This window comes from Hydra vulgaris, chromosome 08, assembly GCF_038396675.1.
Source record: "Hydra vulgaris chromosome 08, alternate assembly HydraT2T_AEP".
Taxonomy (NCBI): Eukaryota; Metazoa; Cnidaria; class Hydrozoa; order Anthoathecata; family Hydridae; genus Hydra; species Hydra vulgaris.
Genome location: NC_088927.1, coordinates 62,387,673 through 62,403,319, shown reverse-complemented (window position 1 = coordinate 62,403,319; position 15,647 = coordinate 62,387,673). Strand labels below are relative to the sequence as shown.

At 25.9% G+C, this 15,647-nt stretch overlaps 1 protein-coding gene across 3 annotated transcripts in view; it reads right to left on the bottom strand.

The window, feature by feature from the left end:
• Positions 1 to 15,647, bottom strand: part of LOC105845159 (fibrocystin-L) — a 133,944-nt gene that overhangs the window by 12,250 nt on the left and 106,047 nt on the right. For all 3 annotated transcript variants that reach the window (XM_065804117.1, XM_065804118.1, XM_065804119.1), the window contains 8 exons: positions 14,814 to 15,081; positions 11,644 to 11,837; positions 9,627 to 9,803; positions 9,065 to 9,119; positions 8,080 to 8,981; positions 1,991 to 3,517; positions 1,440 to 1,496; positions 1,038 to 1,232 (listed from right to left, as the gene is read on the bottom strand). In XM_065804117.1, coding sequence (XP_065660189.1) covers positions 1,038 to 1,232; positions 1,440 to 1,496; positions 1,991 to 3,517; positions 8,080 to 8,981; positions 9,065 to 9,119; positions 9,627 to 9,803; positions 11,644 to 11,837; positions 14,814 to 15,081 — 3,375 coding nt within the window. The remainder of the gene's footprint in view (positions 1 to 1,037; positions 1,233 to 1,439; positions 1,497 to 1,990; positions 3,518 to 8,079; positions 8,982 to 9,064; positions 9,120 to 9,626; positions 9,804 to 11,643; positions 11,838 to 14,813; positions 15,082 to 15,647) is intronic.

Below are 15,647 nucleotides of genomic sequence, written 5' to 3'. Positions count from 1 at the left end.
TGCATGAATTTTGCGCTCCAGTATGGAACCCCTATTTAATGAAAGATATTGAGACTCAAAAAAATTCAATGCATAGCAACTAAACTTGTTCCTCAATTAAGAAATATGAACTATGAATCTCGATTGGCAAATTTGGGATTAACACCGCTTTCAAAAAGATGAATGAGAGGCGATTTGATTCAGTATTTCAAAATCTACAAGAATTTTAATGAAGTCAAGTTACTAAATTCAAATATAACACCTAATTATTTTTCAAATTATCCTGCAGGAAACTTACAAAACAAAATCCACAACCATACCATTGTCAGAGAAATTTCAAATAACTTGCATCAACATTTCACTTCTTACCTAATAGAATTGCATCCCAATGGAATGCCTTGTTTTCTTCCGTTGTTTCCTCATTCTGTCAATGAATTTAAAAACAAATACAATAATTTTTGTCTCTCCACTAGATTAAAGTCTACTACAGCAGGGCATCGCTAGATGTCCAGTTCATAGAAGCTAACTACTTCTATTGTAGATTATTAATAATAATAATTTAAAATTATCCTAATTCTAAAGAACTCTTTGCATAATTAATTTTTAATTTCTAATTTAGTTGATGCAACTTTCTGGTTGCAAAATAACTTCAGCTCTCGTATAATTAATTATAAGTTCCTGTAAAATATTTTTCTTTAATTTAAATTTTTTGATGTATAGACATTCTTTCTATAAATTAGTAAAAAAACTTATCTATTTTTTACATGCATATAAACAAGTACAATTTTTTATATAGAAAATCCATAAATCACATGTCTTATGAGCTTTAAAGTCATTCAAACATAAAAAGTCAAAATTTGGTTTTTATCTCATTACAATTATCATAAACTTTTATCAAATTTATTTTTATTTTATTTGTATTCTTAATTTTATTCTTATTTCTTTTCAAAAAACACTGAATAAAATATTATTCAACTCCAGATTTCATTTAAACAGTTGTTAAAAAAATAACCTCTCTATCAACAAAAAAATAACCTCTCTATCAACAAAAAAATAACCTCTCTATCAACTAGATTCATTAATGTAGCAGAAGAACTTTCTAACATATTTTCACTTGCACTTTCAGATTCATTTTCATTTTCAATTTCATTTTCAGTTTCATTTTCTGTTTCAATTTTAGAAATAGAAGGTTGTGAAGCAACAAAAAATTTTTGGTGAAGCCATTTATCTTCTTTTATTGAAATTTTAGAACCCTAAAAAATAAAGTGTCTACTTGTTAACTGAAAACATCTTATAAATGTATTGTTAAAGTCTAAAATAAAATTTTAAACAATAGTTAATTCACTAAAATAATATTTTATTTACACTGATAAAATAAATATTTATTCACAATTTATAAATTAATATTAATTACTAAACTAATATCACACTTTTACATTAAATAAAATAAATTAGTGTACCATATTTAAGTTGGATAGATCACTGTTTGTTTTTTCAAACATGTTATGCTCATCACACTAAAAACATATAAAAAAAAAAGAAATATTTATTTCCATAAAGTAAAAAATGTATTAGTATCTTTAAAAATGTTATTAACTTATCTTGTATTATTTTTATTGTTATTATCTTTTTCCTTTTATTTTTTTATACCTTTATATTTTCAATTATTAGTTAAGTATTAATTTTTTGTTGCATACATACAAAGATATATATATATATATATATATATATATATATATATATATATATATATATATATATATATATATATATATATATATATATATACATACATATATATATATATAATTTCTTATAATTAAAATATATATCTAAATAGATGTTTAAATAACCATTAATCTGTTTATATTTTTACATTTATGTACTAATTTTATTGTGTTAATTAATCATAAACTCATTTCCATTTATTAATATTATTTTTATTTTTTAATTTTATAAACTATATATATCATATAAATTTTTGTTTATATAAACATCTATGTTTTATTACCTTTTGTTCAGCTTTTCCAAGTATCTTCTTCCTAAGTTTTGATTTATACCTTAAATAAAGTAAAACACAAGTAATTCCAACAAAAAAAGCTACACATAAACTTGCTACTGCAACCTTCCATGAGTTAGAGCTTACAGCATTTTTTTGTTGCATAGTTGTTCCATTGACAGACAAATAGCTGGAAGCTTTCAATAAAGCGCCATTATATTCAAACACTAATTTACCATTACTTAAATCTGAAAACAAACTATCTGCAAATGTATTTTGATTTACCTTGTCCATCAAGATATCCATAATAATATAAATACTTCCTTTCGTTGCATTAATCATTGTAACTGTGACAACCCGATGGTTATTATAGTATTCATACTTTTCATAAAACAATTTAAACTGACTTTCAAATAAATCTTTATTTGGAAGCACATGCAAGTCATAGTCATATTCAAACATGATTTTAATGTTTGCAGAAACTGATGGAGTTTTGCATCTGTGACTTGTTTTACTAAATGTTAAAGTCAGCTGAGGACTAAAAGTGCTTTCTAAATTTAGAATTAAACCTGAATCTAAAGCAACAACTTTCTTCTCACTGTTTAAATCAAACTTTTTTTTGAAAGTATTTATTATTCTTCTAGGAGAGTAGTAAATTTTATTTACAATTAAAACAGGTGGAATTTGATAAAAAGAAACACCTGCGTTTTCAACATGAATTTGCCAGTCAGTTACACTAAGGAAATATCCATCCAAACTTTTGTTCATAGAAACAATGTCAACAAACTTTATTTTGCTATCTACTTTAAAGGAGTAGTTATATAATATATTGATGTTTGACTGTATTAGCTGTTCATGAACAATATTACTGTGGTAGGTGATTACAGCAAACAAATCTGAATTAGGTTTTTTCCAGCTATCTACATCAAAATGTTTTGATATTACTGTCATCAAAAACTGGCATCCTGAAGACTCAGAAGGTTCTTTAAACTGAATATCTAAAATAGCATCATTGTTTCCAATATAAATGTCATAAATGTTCATGACATCTTCTTTATCAATAAATCCATTCAGATCTGTATCCATATTAAAGTTAGTAGAATCAACAACAACAGTGCCGTATAAATGTTGATAATAACTCAAACGTGCAACATCAAGTATATCAAATGAACAATCTTTATGTATATCATATGTTATGTTTTCTTGACAACCTGGCATGAATTTTATTTGGTTTAGAGATTGATCAACAAATTTGTTTAAAGAAAATTGAAAACTTGACTTTGTGATATTTTGTGTATTGATTAACCTCATGACAGCAAACTTAATAAAACCTCGATTTAGTTCTGAAAAACCAAGTACACCAATAAATCTTTTTGTAAGATTAGTTGAACTGACAAAGCTGTAGTCGCTCTCAACAAAATCAGCATAAACGGATGATTGAAAGTTTATTTCAACATCAAAAGCTAGTAAAGGTTCCCATCCAACCACGATATAAAATGGAACAGTTGTGTTGCTTTGAAACTCACTTAAATTGTTGGTCTAATAATTAAAAAATGCATAAAATTAAAGTAATAGTACAATAAAAAATAAATATGCAGATAATATAAAATATTTGGTTTAAGAGGTAATGTCTATTTATTATTAAATGAATTAATATTTTTAATTTCAAATCAAATTTTGAACTGTATCACTAGCTTAAAGAAATTCTTCTATATTATAAAATCAGAATGCAAATTGAACTCTTTTTTTGCTATATTTTGCCTGATTTAACAATTTTGCATTTCGTTCAGAAAAATCTATTATTGTTATAATTGATGTAGGTAATCTGCGGTGTTTAAACTAGACTAAGTAATGAAAGCTAACAGAGAAATATGAAACATTTTTACTGAAAAAACTTTTTATTTAATTTAGGATAAGTAATAAAAACAAAGAAAAACAAACAGATTTTTAGAATAAACACAGATTTCTTTAAAGAAGAAAAAGCTTATACGCAAATCACAGTCGACAGTAATTTTATTTTTTAAGTGTACCTTAAACAAAATAGGACAAATAAGTAACCATAAACCATTAACTACAAAAGTTTAACTTACTTTAAAAAAAATATACATATGCATAGATATGTCAATATTTAAAACTAATAAATATAAAATGATAGGAGGTATAAGATAAAGAAATAACATTATTGCTTTTGTGTAATCATAATTTATGTAGTGGTGGTAATAAACTTGTCCTCAGAATCATGTTTATTAATACTGACGTTTTGAGGGAGGCTCAGCATCAAAACCTAGTTTATCCCGTCAGATAAACATCACCATTTATGCTTTACCTGTGATTTACGCCTGCTCCATACTACAGTAAAAAAGAACTTCACTACAAACAGCAATATCCTCGTTATTTTTCAATATTTTTGAAGAAATAATAAGGATAGAATAAGTGAGAGATGTGAATTCAATACCATATACTATAACAAATTTAAAGTAAAATTAAAAACATATATATATATATATATATATATATATTTATATATATATATATAAATATATATAAGATTATATATATAATTAGACATTGAAATATATATAAAATCATAAAAACAACAAATCCACACAAAGTATAACACTGTCATAGATACCTAGATCAAATGTTGCTAACCAATCAAATAAACAGGTTTTCAATAAAATGTAGCAATAACAACAAAAATATTAAATAAAACCACTACAATATCAAACGCCAAAAACAACATAAAGAAGAAAAAAATTATTCAGAATCACCATGATCACCCTGACTTGTTTTTTTTTGCAAAGCCAAGGAGAAATTAACTTTGATTTAAAATACCTCAACCTTGGAGTCTCTATTTCTTTAACTATTATGCTGACATAGCAATAAACCTTTGTTACAATGTTTCAACAGATTTCTTGGATTTTTGAATTTCAATGGATCAACAGATTTCTTAAACTCTGTAGTAGCTCAGAGAGGTAATCAAAGTATTACTTATCAGAGAGTAATGCTTTGATACTTTCCATCAACAGATGCAAAATACCTAAGTATTACTTATTATTATTAGCACAATGTTGTGTATGGTTGGTGTCTTTGTTAGTGCGTTTGGGGTACATTGTTGAGCCACATAAAGACCTCTTTCTTACAATTATGAATTAATTAGTGAAACTGAAGCAACTGCCTAACATTGCTTAACATGTCATGCACTATGATTCATATTTGATAAAGTTTGATGATTAAATCAAATATGATACATCACCACTTAATTGTTTCAATCTATTTTTACAAATATTCATGGTATAACTCTAATCCTAGCTTGTGCACAAATTCTCCTTGCTCTCCTTGTGATTTAAATCGTGCTCTGGTCTTAATGAAATGTTTTTCTTGTAGTTCTTTTTCAGACTCTATCATTGCACATCTTATTACTATATTAAACATGAGATTTCTTTCATGATTATATTTGTGTCTTTGGGCTGATTTTTTGTATCATTCCACTGATAATTGCGTTCCTAATCAATCTCCTGGATTCAGGCAGAAATAGAAGTTTTTATTCTTTTTAAGAATAGCAGCTTTACTAGAAGATTTTCACCTTCTTATTCTTTCTCGAAATACTCGTCTTTTATGGTGTATGCAAAAATATTTTTGAGGTTATTAAAACATTGCTATCTAGCTACAGTATTATTTCCAATAATTTATAAGTTACTTATATTGAGGTTCCATCCCTAGTCCTGTATAGTCTTTCACATATATGTATATATAAATATATATACATATATGTGAAATATATATATATATATATATATATATATATATATATATATATATATATATATATATATATATATATATAATATAGATCTCCCTAATATTAAATCTAAAGTGGCCTTATTTGCTAATGACACAGCTATATGATCCAATCTTGACAAAAAGCCATCACTTTCGGTTGCTTAAAACAGACAGTTGATCTTTAATTAGATATCTCTTCTGTAACAACTTTAGGTTTGCAGTTGCCGTTGATTTTTAAATAAAACAACGGTCAGTTATTTACTGCCAACAGTTATCACATATTGATGATATTTCTGTAATAATGATAGGCAACAATCTTACTGAGTGTTCCAGTTTACATCTTATTGAATTACCATTCACTACTAATTGCTCATGGAAGTCATTACAACTCATTGCAAAATAAGCATTTGACAAGGTTATTGTCTGTTGTTATTGTGCTCCCAATTTTCTTACAACCGATTCCGTTCTCTACAAATCTTTTATTTTTTCCTGAACGGAATAATGTTGTCAAAATTTAGCTGGTGCTTCTCATAATGTTATTTCTTTTCTAGAAAAGATCTAAAAACAATTATTAGCATAGTTGAAATTTCTCTAGGGTTCCTGTTGTAGGGTTACACCTCTTTCTCTTATATACAAATAATATCATGTCCAATGCTCATATGAGCTATCATCTCTTGTTCTATCAACCAAGACTCAATATCATGTATCTCGTCATTAAGCAAAGTTATATCTTTTTATACTATCTGTTTCTTCATGCTCTAAAAGCTTTTATTCATTTAATTTTTTTTTCTATGTACATACAGTCTGCAATCCTCTTCTGTCTCATGTTTTCCCAATGCATACACTTAGTCTTTAATATTGTTTCAAAGAGTTTATTAAAATTCTTTTTTTGTAGCAGATGTGATTTATTAGATGGTACCATATTTAATATTTTGCATAACTCCAGTTTTAAATAGTTCAAAGAATGAAATAAAGTTCCAGATTTCTGAACAGACTATTTTTTTATTGCAAAAGTTGCTAGAATGTTCTGGTATTTTTTTAGAATGCATTAAACACCAATTTTTTTAAAGTAAAATATAATAGTTTTTTTTATTTTAGTGTCAAATTTTAAATTATCATTAAAATCAAAAATTAAGATAAAAAAGTAGAATATTAAAGCTTTTGTATTAATAATTTGTGTTTATTTGTTTCTATTTGTTTAAATCTCAAATAAAAAAAGCAATCAATTTGCAAAACAAATTGATTCACAGGGCCCTAATTTATTATAATTACAAATTTTCAACACCTTACATAAGAACCCATGACCATGGAATTGGGTTGACCATACACAATGGTCAACCCAATTTAAAAATGCACCCAATTTAAGAATTGATGCTTAAAGCTAGAGCATCATAAGCATCAATTCTTAAAACATTTTATAATACATGTGAGGTTAAAAATACCTTAAGCATGGTAAACCTGTGTTGGCTTTTATTAAAAAAGTTGATGAAAAAGCAAATATAAGTAACCACTGATCAAACAGCTCACACATAACTTGTTAAAAAAATAATTTTTCTTAAACAGATTGGTTGACATTCTGGACACATGTTAAAAACTTTAAAACAACCAAATCATTAAAAGAAGGCTGTCAGTCAACTTCATTCAACTGGTTGTTGAATGAAGTGGAGAAGATGAAAATTTATAAAATACACAAAAATAAAGAAATTGCCATCTTGCAACCCATGACCACCCTAAAATGACTACATGTGTAGTCATGACCACTTCTAGGGACCAAATATGCTCAGATTTGTATTTTTCGACGTAAAATAGCTTCATTTAGACCTCAATTAGCTATATTGTGATATCCCGTGACAATCTGTGTCGTCAGGATCACACCAGACTTAAAAGAGAGCTTGAAAATCAATTGCCCATAAAACACCTACAAACATATATCATATGTCTATTATTAAGCAATAAATAGCTTTGCTATTCTTGGGCAGTTCTGGCTTACTGTGAGGTGGTTTAAGCTATTGAAAAAAAAGCTATATTGAAGCCCCTAAATATGTATAACCTATATTGAAACTCTTTAATATGTAAAACCCATGTGTTACAAGTTACATGAGACCCTTGAACTTTTAAAAGTTCCATAATATATAAAAAGGTCTGATTGTTCTAAGGTCTGATTGTTGGTTCTAACAAACCCTTAAGTTAAATATAAAACTCTGATAAGTTTTGTGTCATAAAATTTTGCTATATGAGCCATGCTTCGTTTTATATATTTTTACAACACTTCCAAGTAAGGGTAATACAAACAGAATACAATAGAACAACAAACTTACCTTGTTACCAGCAATAATTCTATACTTAACACTAATGGATTTAAAAAAAATCAAAACTGAGCATGTTGTGTTTCTTTGTTTTTGATCTTGAACAAGTATAGTCAAATGATAAAACCCATGTGTAGGACTTTTTTTTAAACTAATTTTACCATTGCTATTTATGCTAAATATATTGTTGTCATCACCATTTGATATATAATAAGCAATTTCTGAAGTTCCATCATTTGTAGCATTAATGGTTGTTATGACAACATTTTCAATAGGTTGTACAGTATCATCAGAAAACACTTCAATTTCATTGCCATGTAATATACGGAGTGGAAATTTGTTAATGGAAAGTACTGAAATAGTGTGAACAAATGAAAATGACTGTTCTGCAGGATAAGTTACTTTATATAAAATGCGATAACCAAAACCACTATGAGTTATTGCAAGATCAGTAAAAACAACAGTTCCATTAGAAAAGGAAACTGTGGTATTTCCAGTTAACTGTGCATTGGGATCACCAAAACCTTCAATTAAACTAGCAGTAATTTGCCATGGTAAAAGTTGTGAACCAACATTTTGAACCCATTTGTTTGCATAGTCATTTAGTTGAAATTGTGGCTGGGTTTTAAATTGCAATGTCTCAATACTTTCAGAGCTATGATTACTTACCATAACAAGAGTTTTTGGAATTAGGTAATCAATACTAACTTGATTATTTATAATGTCTGTCGGTGGTGGTGCAGTTGAATTATCAGTTGTATTGATTAATATCGTTGGAGGAGCTACCGGTAAAGGTTGCGGTTGAACTACATTGATGACATTTAGTTCAACAGAAAGAGATTTAGCAAGCTGTCCCGTTTGAAAGCTTTCTACTAAAACTGCTGCAACTTTAGTGATCTCATTATAAGATGCAGCTGTAAGAAAAATAAAATAATAACTACTAAATACAATCAAATAATAAACTATTGAAAAAATATATATAAAACTAAAATAAAACCTGTAACGTTGGCTGAAGTATAATTTGTTGAATTCGGTGGATTGCCAATCTCAAACTAAAATACATAACAAAAAAATTTGAAAAAAAAAAAAAAATTTCTAACCTTGTTCTATTTATATATCTAGATATTTTACTTATGTAAATAAAGAACTCTCTCTCTTTCTTTAGTCAGTGTTGTAGCACTCCTTTGCAGCAGCAAGCTATAAGATAGTCGATATATCTACTGAAGCCCCTGGCATCAGGCTATTTAAGTGTGACGTCAGAGATGTTATTTAAACATGCACTTGTAGTTAACACTGTGTTTCATCAATAAAGACTCATCAGAAATGAATACTCATCATCAATGAAGACTCATCATTCATTTCTGATTTCTGAAATACAGTGTTAAATGAAAATTTTTTTGTTGAGTGATTTTCTACTAATTTATTATTGCCCTGTTCTTTTAAGAAATCTTTAAAGAATTTTGAACACTCTATTTTGTAGAATATATATATATATATATATATATATATATATATATATATATATATATATATATATATATACAAAACATAAACATTACCTGAACATTAATGGGTGTTTGAGTTTCTCTTCGTTTTCGCTTACTTGCTGCAACAATGCTCATTATTCTAATTTTAGATTTATCAATTTGCAACAGGTCAGCCAAATTTTGAATAAGATTTTGTTCAAAAAATTCCTCCAAACCAACATCACGCATTGGTGTCATTCCCATACTTAACTAAAACACAAATGCTTGTATGCATCAAAATTAATATTTTCTATTCACAAGACAATGTTCAGTAACCACTAAAAAATAATGAAACTGTTATAATATATACATAAAACATAGAAACGAGGTCAGCAAATATATGTATATATATGCATATATATACATTATATACAATAATTTGGGTGGCGGTACCACAGTGTCGGCACCTTTCCGTAATAAAAATTTGCCGTATGCAATCGTTTTTTCGCAAAAAACAGATATTTGATGGAAAAGAAAAAAAAGGTCAAGAATAGCCCTTGTATATATATATATATGTATATATATGTATGTATGTATGCATGTATGTATGTATGTATGTATGTATGTATGTATGTATATATGTATGTATGTATGTATGTATGTATGTATGTATGTATGTATGTATGTATGTATGTATGTATGTATGTATGTATGTATGTGTGTATGTATGTAAGTATGTGTATATACAAATATATATATACATATATATATACATTAATATTTAAGTACACAAGTTTTTTTTTATTTGACTAAATAAAAATAATAAGACTTGCCTATTATATAAGATAAAATTCCAATGCACAAAAAACTAATGGGCATTGAAATTTACATTTTGTATATTTCAATGACCATTTGGTTTTTGTGCATTGGAATAGCGAAATATGCTTAACAGCGCAAAAGCTAGCTTGATTTAAAAGAAAGTTGATTATCATCAAAACCTTATTCTGTTTGCATTAAAAAAATCCAATATTATGACATTAAGGTGCTATAAGCATTCCAAAATATTTTAAAGCTTCAACAATTACAAAGAATGTAATTGTTGAAACCAAGTTATTTGGTAAATTTTTGAAAAACATTTTTTAATTGCATTTTAAGTCAGACCACATCCTTCAAGAAGCAAATTTATAAACGTAAAATACAGTAGTGGTTGTTAAGCACTTGTTTCTCGCTATCACATGTATAAACCTACTAATGGTTACGCTTGATCACTTTATCACCTACATATGTAGATGATAAAGTAATTAATCCTCACCATGTTTCAGATAGTACTGTACTTAACGTGTTTCTCTTGACCTTTTTTGTCAAGGTTCATGTTTTGAAGTTTATGGTTTGATAAAAGTTTTCGTATTTATATATTTATTATTATTAATGTATTATATCTTATAATAGTATAATAGTAATAAAATGATAATAATGATAATATACTAGTAATAAAACTGCATCCTCAAGAGTAGTGGATCCCTCAACTTTGAGGAGATAAAAAAAACACAGGCTTTTCATTTAATTTCAGAACCTATCAGTATCAAAAGTTCAAGTTATTTTTGAGTTGTGAACTTTGTAAATTTTCTGCAGTAAACTTTTACATTTAAGATACATATATTTTAAATAAAATTTTTGATTGAGTTCAATAACAAAATTTTTTTTTTCTTAACTTTACAATTTACATTTTCAAAATGTAAATCAGAATTTTATTAAGTAAAAGCTAAATAAAGAGCCACATTCGATCATTATATTACTTTAACAGGTCTTATTTTAGCTTGCTTGCTCATTTGTTTTGCTCAGGTAAATTTGCTTTCTCATTTTGGCATATACATAGCGCTTGTATTTATTGCTCTAAATAAACATAAAGTAATACAATGATATAGTAAATTTAAAGTGTCGATAATATAATTTACTATATCATTAATCTTCATAAACTAGATATACAATTATAATATTTACGAAAATAAAATAGATGTTAATGTATTACAATAACATAATCAAGTTTCAAATTAATTTATAAAAGAACATGATTTGAATTATCAAAATAGAGTAATGTCTTAAAAATTACTTGAATAGTTGGTGCCATATATATATCAACATAATCACTTCCTCTCAATACAACCCATAAAAGTTGAGTATCAGAATCATACCAGTTACTTCCAAGGTTACTAGTTATGCTTGGAACATATTTTAATGGATTAGAGGGATCCTTCGGTATATAGTTTCCATTTTGACGATTGTTAGGATCAACAAGAATATTATCTATAAAATAATGCCATCATATCATCATCTATAATAAATTGTGGATGTTTTAAATAAATAAATAAAGTTACAAACTTTAAATTTACTTTAAATAAATAAGTAAAAAAAAAAAGATCAAAATAACTAGTAGGACTAGAAAAAGAAATTTTTAAAAACTTTACTGTGTGCCTATATATTAAAAAAAAACAGGGTTAGTTAAAATTTAAGAAGAATAGTGCACCAATATAAGAAATCTTTATTATTATTCATTAATTTGAACTTTACAAATTTCTCATTAAATTTAATGCAAATTAATCAGAAAATTGTTATTCGCATCCCAAAAAATGCATCCATTTTTTAGGGAAGTTTTATAAACAAAAATGTATAAAAATTTTTAAGGGATGTTTTATAAACAAAAATATAAAGATTTTACTTCTAATGGTATAACTGAAGTTTTGTGTTAAAATTTAACAGACTTTTTAATAATGAATCTTAAAATATCTAATTTTAATAAAAAACATATCTAATAATATAATCTGATAACTTATGGTAAATTAGATATAAATTTAACAAAAAAATTATAAATTTTACATATATTTTATACACAACACTGCTTCTGTTGCAAAATCTACTATCTCTACTTTAAAAAGATTCTTGGTTTCCTAATTCTATTTTCTGCAAATATTATAAACTCTTTGTCAGCCTTTGTACAGAATACTATTACATATCTAGGCTGGATTTTAATGATGAATGAATAGGAAATGTTGTCCTAAATTTAAGTAGTAATTTCCAGCAGCCCAATTAAAAAATAAATACTTTATAGAAAGGAAAAAAAATTGTTTTTTTCGTCTGTTAATTCAATTATTTTTTTTTTAAACCGTGTTAAGAACTTCTGTCACATAATTGCATATCAAAACAATAAATAATTAAAAACTTTTGAGTTAAATTTTTAAACTTAAAAGTTTTAATTTTATTTTTCAAAAAAATTATAATTATAATATTCAATAATTATCAAAAGAAAATTTGTAAAAGAATAAAAAAAATTATAATTGTTCAAAAAGATGTTTAAAAAAACTAATATTAATATATTTGGCAAAATAAGTCAAAACTTGAACTTTTTAGTTTTTAGGAGTTTTTTAAACAAAATAGTAAAAAAATATTGCAATTTATAAGTTATAATCCCCAATTTTTTCCAAATTTATTTTTCCAAATTCAATCCAATCACGAGTATTGCAAACTATTTGGTTGTTAACATAGAGCAAACAAGCTTTTGGTGGATTAAAAAACTGTCAGTTTTATGAATCATGAAAACATGAAGACAGGATAGCTGTCACATAAGGGAGATCACAATGCCGCAGACTGGAGTATATAGTTGAGTCATTAGAAAAAAAAAACAATTTAGAGGAAAGATTGTCAGAAATTTATTAGTAGAGATGAGAAACAACACAAGACGAAGAATAGAATCTTGCAGTACTACAAGAGTTTTTGAAAAAGTGTTGTCCATCATGGTTAACCTATAATACTATAAAAAATGAATTAATGTTTTTAAAAACTTTACTATCTCATAAAAAGACCTTATCAAAAATCTTTGATGTGTCAAGAGAAATAGCTCTTTCAATTAATGCAATCTAATTATAAGGTAAAACCTTTCTTTTATAATGATTAACATATTGGCAGTAAAATGAGGGAATCAAAATCTATATTAATTATTGGATAGTAAGATGTTAGACTTAAGATCAGAAATTAACAATTTGTTCATTAAATACTTAGAATTAATACTAAAAAAAAAGTATTGGGCAATAGTTAGAGAGGTCAGAGTGAACCACAGATTTTCCAGTATAAAGAAAACATGATTTTAGATTTGTTAAACAGTTTTATTTGGTTTGAAGTTTACAAACCACTGCAAGACAAAAAATAAATTACATTGCAACAAGATAAAATATACAGTGGTGTCATCAGCAAAAAAAGTCACTTTAGAGATAAAATTACCAGAAATTTATTTGTACTGATGAAAAACAATACAGGACAAAAAATAGAACTATGTGGTTCCGCAGTATTTAACTTGTCCATGAACTCATGGACAAGTTTAATACTGTGGTTAGAGAGAAAGGATTCAATATTTAAAAAAAATAAAACTTTCTCTCAGAAGAAAAATTTGAGGAAAACTCATAGAGAAGACCAGTGTGCAGGACTTAATCAAAGATTTTCGAAATGTCAAGAGCAACAGCCCTTGCCTCGCCACTTCTATTTAATGTATGGTAAAACCTTACATAGATAAAAGTTTAAATAGTATTGCATTGGCTGATGCACAGATTATCAAGAATTTTAAAGTTTTTTTTTAAAAATTATTAAAAAAAAAGGATGAATATGGAAACTTTGTTTTGAGACAGAGCTTACAGCATCTGTTAAAGAAAAAAAAATAGGCAAGAATAAGTTTTTTAGCACATTTTTATAAGAAAGTGTAAGAAACTTATGTACAGATAATAGAATAACAAACTCATTAAATTATTAAAAAGACATTATTTATAATGCAAATGTTAAAACTCCATCTATATAGCGCTATTAACAAACATATAAGTGTGAACCTAAGTAGGTTAAATTTGCTGATCATTCATGTATAATATAATAAGATGTGCTTATTATAAGAAAAATTTTCTAATAATTTAAACTCTTTTTTGATTAAAAATGTTTTGTTCTGCATTTTTGTATTTATTTTATTATATTTAAAAAATCTGCAAGGTTAAAAAAACACAAAATTATTTTTTTCCTCAATAATATAAACATTAATAATAAAAACCTTAATTGAACATTAGTTTAATTAAGGTTTTTATTATTATTATTATAATTACGTAATAATTAAAAATTTTAATAAAACAACTTGTACATAATAGTTAATTAAAAAATATTACTTCAAATAAAATTATTTAAAAATTAAAATTATATAAATATATTCTACGATTACAAGTTGTTTTTTTTATTGTTATAAAATATGAATACCTTTTCCTGGACCTTTTTTAAAAACATCAAGTCTCTGTCGTTTAGCATAATATATTTTAATAACTATTGAATCAGTTGGTTTGCTATTTAATAGCTGCAATCTGGTGGTTATAGGATTGTAGGAAGTAAAGTGTAATTCATAGACTTTCGATGTTGCAACTATTGCATTGAATGTTGATAACCTTTTTTGGCATGTGTAACCATGGCACCAACCATGGTCTTGTGGTCCATTAATTAAGTCAATATAACCATTTGTAACAAGAGCAACCTGATAACAAAAAATGTATAGAAAAAAAAAAAAGATCACTAAACCTTTTTTTATATAAACACAAGTTCAATCATAAAAAGTTCAAAATTAAAAATACAATTAAAACTGATAAAATAATAACAATTAATAACATATATAAATAGAAATTAATAACAAAAATGTTGTTTTTTATCATATTAAAATATTGCAAACTTAAAACTTATTAGTTTCTTATATTTTCTATTTATGTTTGTATTGATAAAAAAACACTCAAAATCAATATTAACAAGGACTACTCAACTTTTTTAAAACTAAATCCGAGTTAAATGACCATTTACAAGTTTACTTAAGACATTAAAAAGTTGCAAGCTTCATATTTATTGTTTTTGCTACTTATGTTTGTACTAATAAAAAAAACAAAAAAACAATCAAAAAAATATTACCAAAACTGCTCAAATTTTATAAAACTAATTCCAAATTAATTGACCGTATAAAAGTTTAATTGAAAGTTAGATAACCACATAAAAGTTTTGTCTGTTTGTGTTAACAAATTGTAAATTTTGATAACTAATAGCAAGTAATTAATA